We start from the raw sequence: 12,370 nt of genomic DNA on the forward strand, positions 1-12,370 counted from the left end.
GGCGCCCGCCACTGTGCCTGGCTAATTTTTATATTTTTAGTAAAGACGGGTTTTCACCATGTTGGCCAGGATGGTCTGGATCTCTTGACCTCGTGATCCGCCTGCCTCGGCCTCCCAAAGTGCTGGGATTACAGGTGTGAGCCACCGCGCCCGGCCTTCAGTTTGGCCTACTTAAATGACTTCCAACTACCATCGTGATCAGCATGAAAGAGCAGGTCCCAACACAGGGAGAAGTTACACATTGTGCAGGAGATTGCTTATGAGATACTAAGAACTCTTCTTTTTTTTTTTTTTTTTTTGGTGAGACGGAGATTTACTCGTTGCCCAGGATGGAGTGCAATGGCGTGATCTCGGCTCACCGCATCCTCCGCCTCCCAGGTTCAAGCAATTCTCCTGCCTCAGCCTCCCAAGTAGCTGGGATTACAGGCATGTGCCACCACGCCCGGCCAATTTTGTATTTTTAGTAGAGATGGGGTTTCACCGTGTTGCCCAGGATGGTCTTGAACTCCAGACCTCAGGTGATCCACCCGCCTCGGCCTCCCAAAGTGCTGGGATTATAGGCGTGAGCCACCGCACCTGGCCATTAAGAACTAATTTCTTAGGTGTAAATAATTATGTTAAAAAAAATAGGTATCTCGAGGCAGGAGAATAGTTTGAACCCAGAAGGCAGAGGTTGCAGAGAGCTGAGATGACACCACTGCACTCTAGCCTGGGCAACAGATTGAGACTCAGTCTCAAAAAAAAAAAAAATAAATGGTATCTCCAAGAGATACATATAGTTTCTTATTTCTGGATAAAATATAATCTCCAGGATTTGCTTTAAAATTATGTAGGGTGGTTGCACACATAGGTACTTAGGTTATTCTGTATAATCAACTATTTGACTCATTGACTGGCACAGAGAGGGTAGTCAAGGTTCAATAAAATTAAGTTAAAAAATGCTGGGCGCGGTGGCTCATGCCTGTAATCCCAGCACTTTGGGAGGCTGAGGCAGGTGGATCACCTGAAGTCAGGAGTTTGAGACCAGCCTGGCCAACATGGTGAAACCCCATCTCTACTAAAAATACAAAAATTAGCCAGGCGTGGTGGAGTGTGCCTGTAGACCCAGCTAGTTGGGAGGCTGAGGCAGGAGAGTCGCTTGAACACCAGAGGTGGAGGTTGCAGTGAGCAGAGGTCATGCCATTGCACTCCAGCCTGTGTGACAGAATGAGATTCTATCATAAAAAAACAAAAACAAAATAAAACAATTAAATTAAATTAAAAAAATAAACACAAAACAGAAAAAATACTCACTGAAGCCCCTCCCTGGTCAGGGCACTGATTCCAGCCCAGCTTCTTGCCGCTGCCTAGCCCATTCACACGCACGGTCTCACTTTTCCAATGAGTTTTTATTAGCAGGTAAGTCATGATTTAGGATCCCGGGGTGGGGATCACTAGGTACTAGGTCCCCCTTCACCATCCTGGGAGAAGGACAGAGGACAGAGGACAGGGAGGTACAGCCAGTTCAGATCTTCCCGGGAAACGTGCCTTCAGCCCGTTGCTCGTCCCAGTCTGTGACCTGTGGAAAGACAGTGTTATTCCCACCGCGGTAGGGAAACCACATGGGGGGACTTCTTATCTTCCTCACTTTGCCCACCTGTTTGTTCAACCAATATCCACAGGTACCTGCTGTGTGCCAACCTCTATTCCAGGGGCCGGGGAATCAGCAGTGACCCCAAAAGACAGAAATCACTGTTCTGAACAAGCTGACGTGCTGGGAGGAGAGTAACGGGCAGCAGGAAAACCCCAGGCCCACTGCAGAGCTGTTGATGGGGAGATCTGTCACTGTACAGAGCTCCAAGGGTGGGCCCTGCTTTGAAAACCTCATGTCAACACTATGCTGTTTGTCCAAATAGGGGAGATGGAATAGCAGGCAGCTGTGAAAAAACAAAACGAGGCTGATTTATGTTCCGGCATGAATGGATGGATCTTCAAGATATACAGTCAAGTGCAAAAAAGGTGCCAAACGGAATACACAGTGCAATCCCACCACTGACCACAGGCAATGCTTAGTATAAATGATGATAGAGGCCGGGTGTGGTGACTCACGACTCACGCCTGTCATCCCAGCACTTTGCGGGGCCAATGTAGGAGGACTGCTTGAGCTCAGGAGTTTGAGACCAACCTGGACAACAGAGCAAGACCTCCATCTCTACAAAAAATAAAAAACAAGCGGGACATTGTGGCTCGTGCCTATAATCCCAGCACTTTGGGAGGTGGAAATGGAAGGATCGCTTGAGCCCAGGAGTTAGAGACCAGCCTGGTGAACGTGGCAAAACCCTGTCTCTACAAAAGATACAAAACTTAGCCAGGCATGGTGGCATGCACCTGTAGTCCCAGTGACTAGGGAGGCTGAGGTGGGAGAACTGCCTGAACCCAGGAGTTCGAGGCTGCAGTGAGCTATGATGCTACCATTGCACACTGCCCTCCAGCCTGAGTGACAGAGCAAGATTGTCTCTCTAAAAACAAAAATAAAAATAAAAATAAAAAAAAGATGAAAAGGCCCATATAAGGCCTATGTCAAATTAACACTCCCTGAAAGTAACACTCTACTCTGTGGGCCTCACAGGCAGTTACAAGCATAAACGTTTTTATATACATACGCGCTCACATTTTATGCTATAAGGCAGGGGTCCCTGAGCCCCAACCAGGTACTGGTCTGTGGCCTGTTAGGAACTGGGCCGCACAACTGGAAGTGAGTGGCAGGTGAGCGAGAGAAGCTTCAACTATATTTACAAGCACTCCCTAAGGCTCAAATTACTGCCCGAGTTCCACCTCCTGTCAGATCAGCGGTGGCATTAGATTCTCACAGGAGTGCGAACCCTATTGTGAACTGCGCATGCGAGGGATCTAGGCGGTGTGCTCCTTATGAGAATCTAATGCCTGATGATCTGTCACTGTCTCCCATCACCCCTAGATGGGACCATCTCGTTGGAGGAAAACAAGCTCAGGGCTCCCACTGATTCTACAGTATGGTGAGTTGTATAATTATTTTATTATATATTGTAATAATAGTAGGAATAAAGTGGACAATACATGTAATATGCTGGACTCATCCTTACACCATCCCCAACCCTGTCTGTGGAAAAACTGTCTTCCATGAAACCCGTCCCTGGTGCCAAAAAGGGTGAGGACCACTGGTGCAAGGAACAGTGGATGAGAGACTGAATCTGAATCCCTGCTCCATCACTTCCAAGCTGTGTGACCTTGGGCAAGTTACTCAACCTTTCTGGGCCTCAGTTTCCAATTCCGTAAAATAAGGATACTAACAATAGTACCTACCTCATACGGTTGTTTTAGCATGTTGACCTCATGTGATGTAAAGTGCTAACATGGCCGGGCGCGGTGGCTCACGCCTGTAATCCCAGCACTTTGGAAGGCCGAAGCAGGTGGATCACCTGAGGTCAGGAGTTTGAGACCAGCCTGGCCAACATGGTGAAACTCTGTCTCCACTAAAAATACAAAAATCAGCTGGGCGTGGTGGCAGGCGCCTGTAATCCCAGATACTTGGGAGGCTGAGGCAGGATAATTGCCTGAACCTGGGAGGCGGAGGTTGCAGTGAGCTGAGATTGCACCACTGCACTCCAGCCTGGGAGACAGAGCAGCAAGACTCCATCTCAAAAAAAATTTTTTAAAAAGTGCTAACAACATAGCTGGCCCATAATAAGTGCCATCAGTGTATGCCTACTTTATTTACATACACACACCACATCATAAAAACTCCGTCCTTGCAAATTGACTCCTACTATATAGATTGTTCTGCAACTTGCTTTTCCTGTGTCTTAGCATTCTTTCCGTGTGCCAGCACGTAGATCACCACAGTCTCCATAAAGACTATCAAGATAAATGTTTTAAGTTGGGTTATTTCCAAATATTCCCCATTACAAACAGCTCTGCAATGGGCATCTTTGTACATGAAGATTTTTGTAGCATGCCTAGATGTGGAATTACCAAGTTAAAGAAGGGTAATTTTTTTTATTTTGAAAGAGTCAGCTGGGTGAGGTAGCTCACGCCTATAATCCCAGCACTTTGGGAGGCTGAGGCAGGCAGACTGCTTTGAGCTCAGGAGTTCGAGACCAGTCTGGGCGACATGGCGAAACCCCATTTCTACAAAAAAATACAAAAATTGGGCCAGGTGTGGTGGCTCATGCCTGTCGTCCCAGCTACTCAGGAGGCTGAGGCAGGAGAATCACTTGAACCCAGGAGGCGGAGGTTACAGTGAGCCGAGATCATGCTACTGCACTCCAGACTGGGCAACAGCGTAAGACTCAAGAAAGAAAAGAAAAGAAAGAAAGGAAAGAAAGAAAGAGTGGGAGAAGGAGAGGGAGACAGGGAGAGAGGGAGAGAAGGACAGAGGGAGAGAAGGAGAGAGGGGGAGGGAGAGAGTGAGAGAGAGGAAGGGGGGGGAGAGAGAGAAAGAGAGAGAGAGACACAGAGAGGCAGGCACAGTGGCACATGCCTATAGTCCCAGCTACTCAGGAGGCTGAGGCAGGAGGAACACTTGAGCCCAGGAGTTCGAGTCCTGCCGAGGCAACATCGTGAGACCCTGTCTTTAAAAACTTGTTTTTGTTTTTGTTTTTTAAACAAAGGGCAGGGGCATAGCAAAGAGCTATTAAATATTGACAACAGATTTGCTCAGATCAGGGCTGAAGGGACTCTCTTACTGTGTCATTATTTAGAAGTCCACACTGAAGTAGGCAGGGGTGAAATGATGTGTCTGGGACTTGCTTTAGAATACTTCAGCAAAGGAAAGAAGAAAAAGAAAAAGGGTAGATGAAGAAACTGTGGATAAATCTTGATAACTATTCACTTTGGGTGATGGATGTATTTGGGGTCAATGAATTATTCTCTCTACTTTGAAAATGTTCATAATAGGGCCGGGCGTGGTAGCTCACACTTATAATCCTGGCACTCTGGGAGGCCAAGGCAGGTGGATCATGAAGTCAGGAGATCGAGACCATTCTGGGCTGACATGGTGAAACCCCATCTCTATTAAAATACAAAAAACTAGCTGGGCGTGGTGGTGCACACCTGTAGTCCCAGCTACTTGGGAGGCTGAGGCAGGGGAATCGCTTGAACCTGGGAGGCGGAGGTTGCAGTGAGCCAAGATCGCACCACTGCACTCCAGCCTGGTAACAGAGCAAGACTGTCTTAAAAAAAAAAAAAAAAAGAAAGAAAGAAAGAAAGAAAAAGAAAATGCTCATAATAAAAAAGGACAGGACTGCACAGAATTGTGAGCTATACAGGGATGGGAACCCAGTGCTGAGTGTGTATTTGGAGAGTGCATGAGTGAGCTACATCTAGCAAGATGCCCTGGTCACCTCAGCTGAGAGCCCTGACTGGTTGAGAGGCATCAGCAGAAGGAGAAAGGGAGGCAATTCTAGGAGGGAGGAAAGGCATTGAGTCCTGGGACAATGTGGAGCCCTGTCCTCCCTCTGCCCCTCACAGATGAGCTCCTACCAAGCCACCACACTCCCCTCTGCAAAGACCCCACCCCAGCATCCCAAGGGCCCTGGTAGGAGGCACATACCCAGGATGTGGGGCAGAGGGACTGGTACACACGCTGGTACCATTCGCACACAGAGACATTGCCTCCTTTAGCGGTCATTGCCTTCTGGCAGCGGTGGAAGTCTGTGAAGAAAGGGGTTCAAGTCAGCCCAGATCAAGAGCTGGAGCACATTTTTTTTTTTTTTTTTTTTTTTTTTTTTGAGGTAGGGTCTCGCTCTGTCACTCAGGCTGGAGTGCAATGGTGTGACCTTGGCTCACTGGAACCCCTACCACCTCCTGGGTTCAAGTGATTCTCCTGCCTCAGCTTCTCGAGTAGCTGGGATTACAGGCGCCTGCCACCATGCCCGGCTAATTTTTTGTATTTTTAGTAGAGACAGGGTTTCGCCATGTTGGCCAGGCTGGTCTTGATCTGCCTGCCTCGGCCTCCCAAAGTGCTAGGATTACAGGTGGGAGTCACCGCATCCAGCAAAATTACATTTATAAAGATATTAACAGCCACACCATTTGAAAGAACTCCAAAATGAAAATCACACAAGTGTCCAGGCGTAGAATAAATTGTAGAAAACTGAACAGCAATGAAAATGAACAAGCTATATGCCACAGCATGTATAGATCTGAGACGATATTCGAATGAAAAAATCCAAACACAAAAGAATACACACAGTACTTATAAAGTTCACAAAGAGGTGAATCTAAACACGGTGGTAGCTGGGCATGGTGGCTCACACCTGTAATCTCAGCACTTTGGGAGGCTGAGGCAGGTGGATCACGAGGTCAGGAGATCGAGACCAGCCTGGCCAACATGGTGAAGCCCCGTCTCTACTAAAAACACAAACAATTAGCCGGGTGTGGTGGCATGTGCCTGTAGTCCCAGCTACTCAGGAGGCTGAGGCAGGAGAATTGCTTAAACCCAGGAGGCGGAGGCTGCAGTGAGCTGAGATTGCACTACTGCACTCCAACCTGGGCAACGGGGCAAGACTCTGTCTCAAAAAAAAAAAAAAAAAAAATTGGCCAGGCACGGTGGCTCACGCCTGTAATCTCAGCACTTTGGGAGGCTGAGGCGGGTGGATCACAAAGTCAGGAGTTTAAGACCAGCCTGGCCAAGATGGTAAAACCCTGTCTCTACTAAAAATAAAAAAATAAAAAAAAATTAGCCAGGCATGGTGGCAGGTGCCTGTAATCCCAGTTACTCAGGAGGCTGAGGCAGAGAATTGCTTGAAGCTGAGAGGTGAAGGCTGCAGTGAGCTAAGATGGCACCACTGTACTCCACCCTGGGTGACAAAGCCAGACTCCATCTCAAAAAAAAAAAAAAAAAAAAAAAAAAAAGCCACGTGCAGTGGCTCACGCCTATAATCCCAGCACTTTGGGAGGCCGAGGCGGGCGGACCACGGGGTCAGGAGATCAAGATCATACTGGCTAACATGGTGAAATCCCATCTCTACTAAAAATACAAAAAAATTAGCCGGACGTGGTGGCGGGTGCCTGTAGTCCCAGCTACTAGGGAGGTTGAGGCAGGAGAATGGCGTGAACCTGGGAGGCAGAACTTGCAGTGAGCCGAGATCATGCCACTGCACTCCAGCCTGGGCGACAGAGCGAGACTCCGTCTCAAAAAAAAAATTAGCTGGGTGTGGTGGCGGGCACCTGTAATCCCAGCTACTCAGGAGGTTGAGGCAGGAGAATCACTTGAACCCGGGAGGCATAGGTTGCAGAGAGTTGAGATCGTGCCACTGCACTCCAGCCTGGGCAACGAGAAAGAAACTCCATCAATAACATAACAAAATAACATAATATACATAACATATATACAATAAAATAAAATAAAATAAAAAACATGGTGGTAAAACAAAGATGTGAGGCCTTGTGCAGTGGCTCACGCCAGTAATTCCAACACTTTGGGAGGCCGAGGCGGGTGGATCACCTGAGGTCAGGAGTTCAAGACCAGCCTGATCAACATGGTGAAACCTCGTCTTTACTAAAAACAAAAAACACAAAAAATTAGCTGGGCATGGTGGTGGGTGCCTGTAATCCCAGCTACTCATGAGGCTGAGACAGGAGAATCGCTTGAACCCAGGAGGCGGGGGAGGTTGCAGTGAGCCAAGATTGTGACATTGCACTCCAGCCTGGGCAACAAGAGCAAAAAACTCAGTCTCAAAAACAAACAAACAAAAAAAAAAACAAAAATAAAGATGTGATCACCCCCAGTTAGTGGGGTCACTTCTCTACTGGGGAGAGCAGGGTGTTGTGTTCCAGACAGGACATAAAGAAGGCAGGGAGGCCAGGCGCAGTGGCTCATGCCTGTAATCCCAGCACTTTGGGAGGCTGCGGCAGGCGGATCACCTGAGGTTAGGAGTTCGACACCAGCCTGACCAACATGGAGAAACCCCATCTCTACTAAAAAGACAAAATTAGCCAGGGGTGGTGACACATGCCTGTAATTCCAGCTACTAGGGAGGCTGAGGCAGGAGAATTGCTTGAACCTGGGAGGCAGAGGTTGCAGTGAGCCAAGATCGCACCACTGCACTCCAGCCTGGGCAACAAGAGCGAAACTCCGTCTCAAAAAAACAAAATAAAGAAAGAAAGAAAGAAAGAAAGAAAGAAGGTAGGGAGATAAGAGTGTGGGCAATGTCTGCTTTTCTATCCAGGTTATGGTCGCACAAGGGGTTCACTTTAGAATTATTCATTTAGCTGTATATGTTTGTTATGTACTTTCTGTATATGTTACACTACACACACACATACAGCTTAAAAAAAAAAAAAAAATCATTGTAGGGGCCAGGCACAGTGGCTCACAACTATAATCCCAACACTTTGGGAAGCTGAGGCAGGAAGATGACATGAAGCCAAGAGTCTGAGACCAGCCTGGGCAACAAAGCGAGACCTCTTCTCTACAAAAAAGTTAGCCAAGTGCAGTAGTGTGGGCCTGTGGTCCCAGCTACTCGAGAGGCTGAGGTAGGAGGACCTCTTGAGCCCGGGAGGTTGAGGCTGCAGTGAGCTATGACTGCACCACTGCACTCCAGCCTAGGTGACAGTGAGACCCCATCTCTGGAAAACAACAACAACAACAAAACATAATAATAATAAAAAATTTAAATTAAAAAAAAAAAATCATTGCAGGAACTAAAGTTTGTAACCCTGGCCTGGACCTGAACAGCAGGTGATGAGAGGTATGGGCCTTCCAGAGTAGGGATGTTCAGAACAAAAGGGAGGACGCTGGGGTGGATGAGTCCTCTAGGAAGAGGCAAGCGGTGAGTGACTCGAGGTATGTGGCCAGGGAAAGGTCCTGCTTACCCAGGTAGTTCTGCCAGCAGTTCTTGGTCTGGTTCTGGTTGGGGAAGCGGCTGTCAAAAGGGGCAGTCTTGTAGTTCTTGATTTTGGTCTCAATGTCTTCTTCCGCCATGGTGCTGAATCCTGGAGGCGAAAGGAGTGGGTGTTGGCAGGGGCCCCAGGGCCCCTGAGCAAGCCAGACTACCCAGGATCAGTGGAAGAGGGCAGGCACAGAAGAATGGGCTGAGTGTGGACAAGTTCCTGCCTCTCAACATACACAGAGATGAGGGGCAGGGCGAATTCACACATCTGAATGTGGCGGTCACGGCAGGGTTGGGGTACAACTCCTCAGCAAAATCAAGCCTGGTCCCCAAATAACATGAGCTAACACTCACTGAGTGCTTACTACATGCCAGGCGCTGTTCTACACACATTACTCCTACTTTACTCTAAAAGATAGGAACTATTACTATCACCATTGCCCAGACGAGGAAGGAACAGGGTGTCTAAGTGACTTTCTAAGGTTAAACAGCATAAATATAAATGGTGGGCTGCCTCCGTTGTTGGCATAATCTCCACTGCAAAGATTCTTAATCTTTTTGGTGCCACAAATTCCTCAGCAGCCTGATGAATCCCATAAACCTCTCGCTGAATTTTTTTTTTTCTTTTTTAGAGACAGAGTCTTGCTCTGTCACCCAGGCTGGAGGGCAGTGGTACGATCTAGGCTCACGAACCTCCGCCTCCCAGGTTCAAGCAATTCTGTTGCTTCAGCCTCCCGAACAGCTGAGATTACAGGCGCCCGCCACCATGCCCTGCTAATTTTTTTGTATTTTTAGTAGAAACAAGGTTTTACCATGTTGGTCAGACTGGTCTCGAACTCCTGATCTCAAATGATCCGTCTGGCTTGGTCTCTCAAAATGTTGAGATTACGGGAGGGAGCCAACAAATCCAGCCTGAATATGTTTAAATGTATTTAAAAATTGCATAGGTTCCATGAGTACACGAAGAAGAGAAAAAAACCTGCACAGCATCACAAAGGAAACCAGTTATATCCAGTTGAGGATTCATTCAGGAATACAATTTTTGCAGGGTGCAGTGGCTCACGCCTGTAATCCTAGCACTTTGTGAGGCCGGGGGGCGGGGCAGGGTGGATCACCTGAGGTCAGGAGTTCAAGACCAGCCTGGCCAACATGGTGAAATCCTGTCTCTACTAAAAATACAAAAATTAGCTCGCGTGGAGAGCAGTGTCGCGATCTCAGCTCACTGCAACCTCCACCACCTGGGTTCAATCCCAGTTACTCTGGATGTTGAGGCAAGAGAATCGCTTGAACCCAGGAGGCGGAGGTTGCAGTGAGCCGAGATTGTGCCAGTGCACTCCAACCTGGGCAAAAGAGCAAAAACACTGTCTCCAAAAAAAAAAAAAGAATACAATTTTGAAGTAATCATAAATGAATATAGTACTTTGTGACATTTGCAGTTATAATGTGATATAAGAATATCTGTGATTTTGGGTGGGGCACGGTGGCTCACACCTGTAATCACAGCACTTTGGGACGCTGAGGTGGGAGGATCGCTTGAGCCCAAGAGTTCAAGACCACCCTGGGCAACATGGTGAAACCCCATCTCATCTCTACAAAAAAATATTAAAATTGGCCGGGAACGGTGGCTCACGCCTGTAATACCAGCACTTTGGGAGGCTGAGGTGGGCAGATCGCCTCAGGTCAAGAGTTCGAGACCAGCCTGGCTAACATGGTAAAACCCTGTCTCTACTAAAAATACAAAAAATTAGCTGGGGGTGGTGGCATGTACCGGTAATTCCAGCTACTCGGGAGGCAAGACCTTGTCTCAAAACATAAAATAAAATAAAATTAAATTAAAATTAGCCAGGTGTGGTGGCACATGCCTGTGGTTCCAGCTACTGAGGTAGGATCGCTTGCGCAGGGAAGCAGAGGTTGCAGTGAGCCGAGATTTCTCCACTGCACGCCAGCCTGGGTGACACAGAGACCCTGTCTCAAAAAAGGAGAAAAAAATAAAAAAAGGAATATATATGATTTTGATTGCTAACAAAATCACAGCTGCTGCTAGTACGACCGAGGCTGTTACCTCAAAAGGTTAGTAAAAACACAGATGTAATTCCACTCCCCACCCCAATTCAAGTACTAGCATTCCTTGAATTCTACCAACCCTGCGGACCCAGGGTTAAAAACCTTTAATATAATGTCTCTGAAGAAATGACAGTGCTCGTCGGGAACCTGAGAGAAAGCGTCTACTATATTCCAGGGAATCCTAGGAGTCGGGCTATACAGAGACTTGCAGAGCAGTGTCAGATTCAAGCGACGCAAGGTGGTGGTGGGGGTCCGGAGCACTAAAACAGTCTTTCGGTGGGGAGGTGGGGTGTAAAACACCAGCTGCTGGGGCACAGACGCAATCGGTAGGATCGTTAGCGGCGAGATCTCGACCCGGTATCTGAGGATGAGGGTGCATCGGAAATGACGCTGCAGCCCCTCCAACGTCCAAAAGGGAGGATGGACTGGACACCCGGGAGCCAGGCTGCGGCCCAGGCAAGCCGCGGGAGGCCACGCCTGTGAATTGGCCGTGAAGAGCCCTGGAGGACAAACTCCTGGGTCAAATCCTGCTCGCTGTGTAGGCTCAGCTAGGTCGCTTGGTATCTCTGAGCCTGTTTACTGACAAAAGGGGATAATCGCAGGCCCTCTCTCACAGGGCTAGTGAGAGAGTTAAATGAATTAATTAAAGTTGTCTGGGACGTTGCCCGGCATCAAGGAAGAACCGTATCATTGTTAGACCTTACGATGAACAGAACAGGGCCCCGGGGCGCAGGGAGGCCGGACGCCGCCAGCCGGAAGCCTCAACCCGTTCTCAGGGAAGCTGGGGTCCGGCTCCTCGGCCCGCTAGACTGGGGTCCCAGGTTCCAGAACCCTCCACACTCACCTAAAGGCACCCCAGATGCAACTTGCAGCTCAATGTCACCCTCAGCAAAGATACCAGAGTCGGACAGGAAGCGGAACTATGACCAGCCGGAAGCTGAGCGAGGTGGGGACTAGGGGAGTCTTTCCAGAGGCTAGAGCTCCCTCGCAGGAGGAGGCCACCGAAGCCATTCAAGCCACGCCCAGTAAGAGAACTACGACTTTCTATTGAGTTGAATGCTTGTTCATCATCACTTCTGGCCCAATCGTGAGCTTGCGCGGCTGGGGCTCGGGCGCCTGTGGTTACCGGGTCTTGTCCGAGAGAGCGTTATAGATCCCTGGGCTGGCTGGAGGGTGGGTGCGGGTAAAAATGTCCCAGAGAAACTACTTTTATTCATGCAAGAAATGTTTATTGAACGCTTTTTCTGTGTCGGTTATTTCTTTTCTTTAAAAATGTTTTTTCTTTTATTTATTTTATTTTTTTTTATTTTTTGAGACGGAGTCTCGTTCTGTCGCCCAGGCTGGAGTGCAGTGGCGCGATCTCGGCTCACTGCAAGCTCCGCCTCCCGGGTTCACGCCATTCCCCTGCCTCAGCCTCCCGAGTAGCTGGGACTACAGGCGCCCGCCACCGCGCC

At 48.5% G+C, this 12,370-nt stretch overlaps 1 protein-coding gene across 3 annotated transcripts; it reads right to left on the minus strand.

Moving 5' to 3' along the window:
• Window positions 1–1,369: 1,369 nt before the first annotated feature.
• LOC112612681 (cytochrome c oxidase subunit 6B1) lies at window positions 1,370–11,941 on the minus strand. 3 transcript variants are annotated; one of them, XM_025367509.1, is made up of 4 exons: window positions 11,761–11,941; window positions 8,836–8,955; window positions 5,570–5,670; window positions 1,370–1,558 (listed from the first exon to the last, which is right to left on the minus strand). In XM_025367509.1, exons 2-4 carry the CDS (start codon window positions 8,942–8,944, stop codon window positions 1,505–1,507), a joined length of 264 nt encoding a protein of 87 aa, XP_025223294.1. In that variant the 5' UTR covers window positions 8,945–8,955; window positions 11,761–11,941; the 3' UTR covers window positions 1,370–1,504. The 3 variants fall into 3 exon arrangements, with proteins under 3 accessions (XP_025223294.1, XP_025223293.1, XP_025223295.1); XM_025367508.1 differs by lacking the exon at window positions 11,761–11,941 and adding an exon at window positions 11,271–11,523; XM_025367510.1 differs by lacking the exon at window positions 11,761–11,941 and adding an exon at window positions 10,715–10,743.
• Between the last annotated feature and the right edge of the window lie 429 nt (window positions 11,942–12,370).

Source organism: Theropithecus gelada, chromosome 19, assembly GCF_003255815.1.
Source record: "Theropithecus gelada isolate Dixy chromosome 19, Tgel_1.0, whole genome shotgun sequence".
NCBI classification, from domain to species: domain Eukaryota; kingdom Metazoa; phylum Chordata; class Mammalia; order Primates; family Cercopithecidae; genus Theropithecus; species Theropithecus gelada.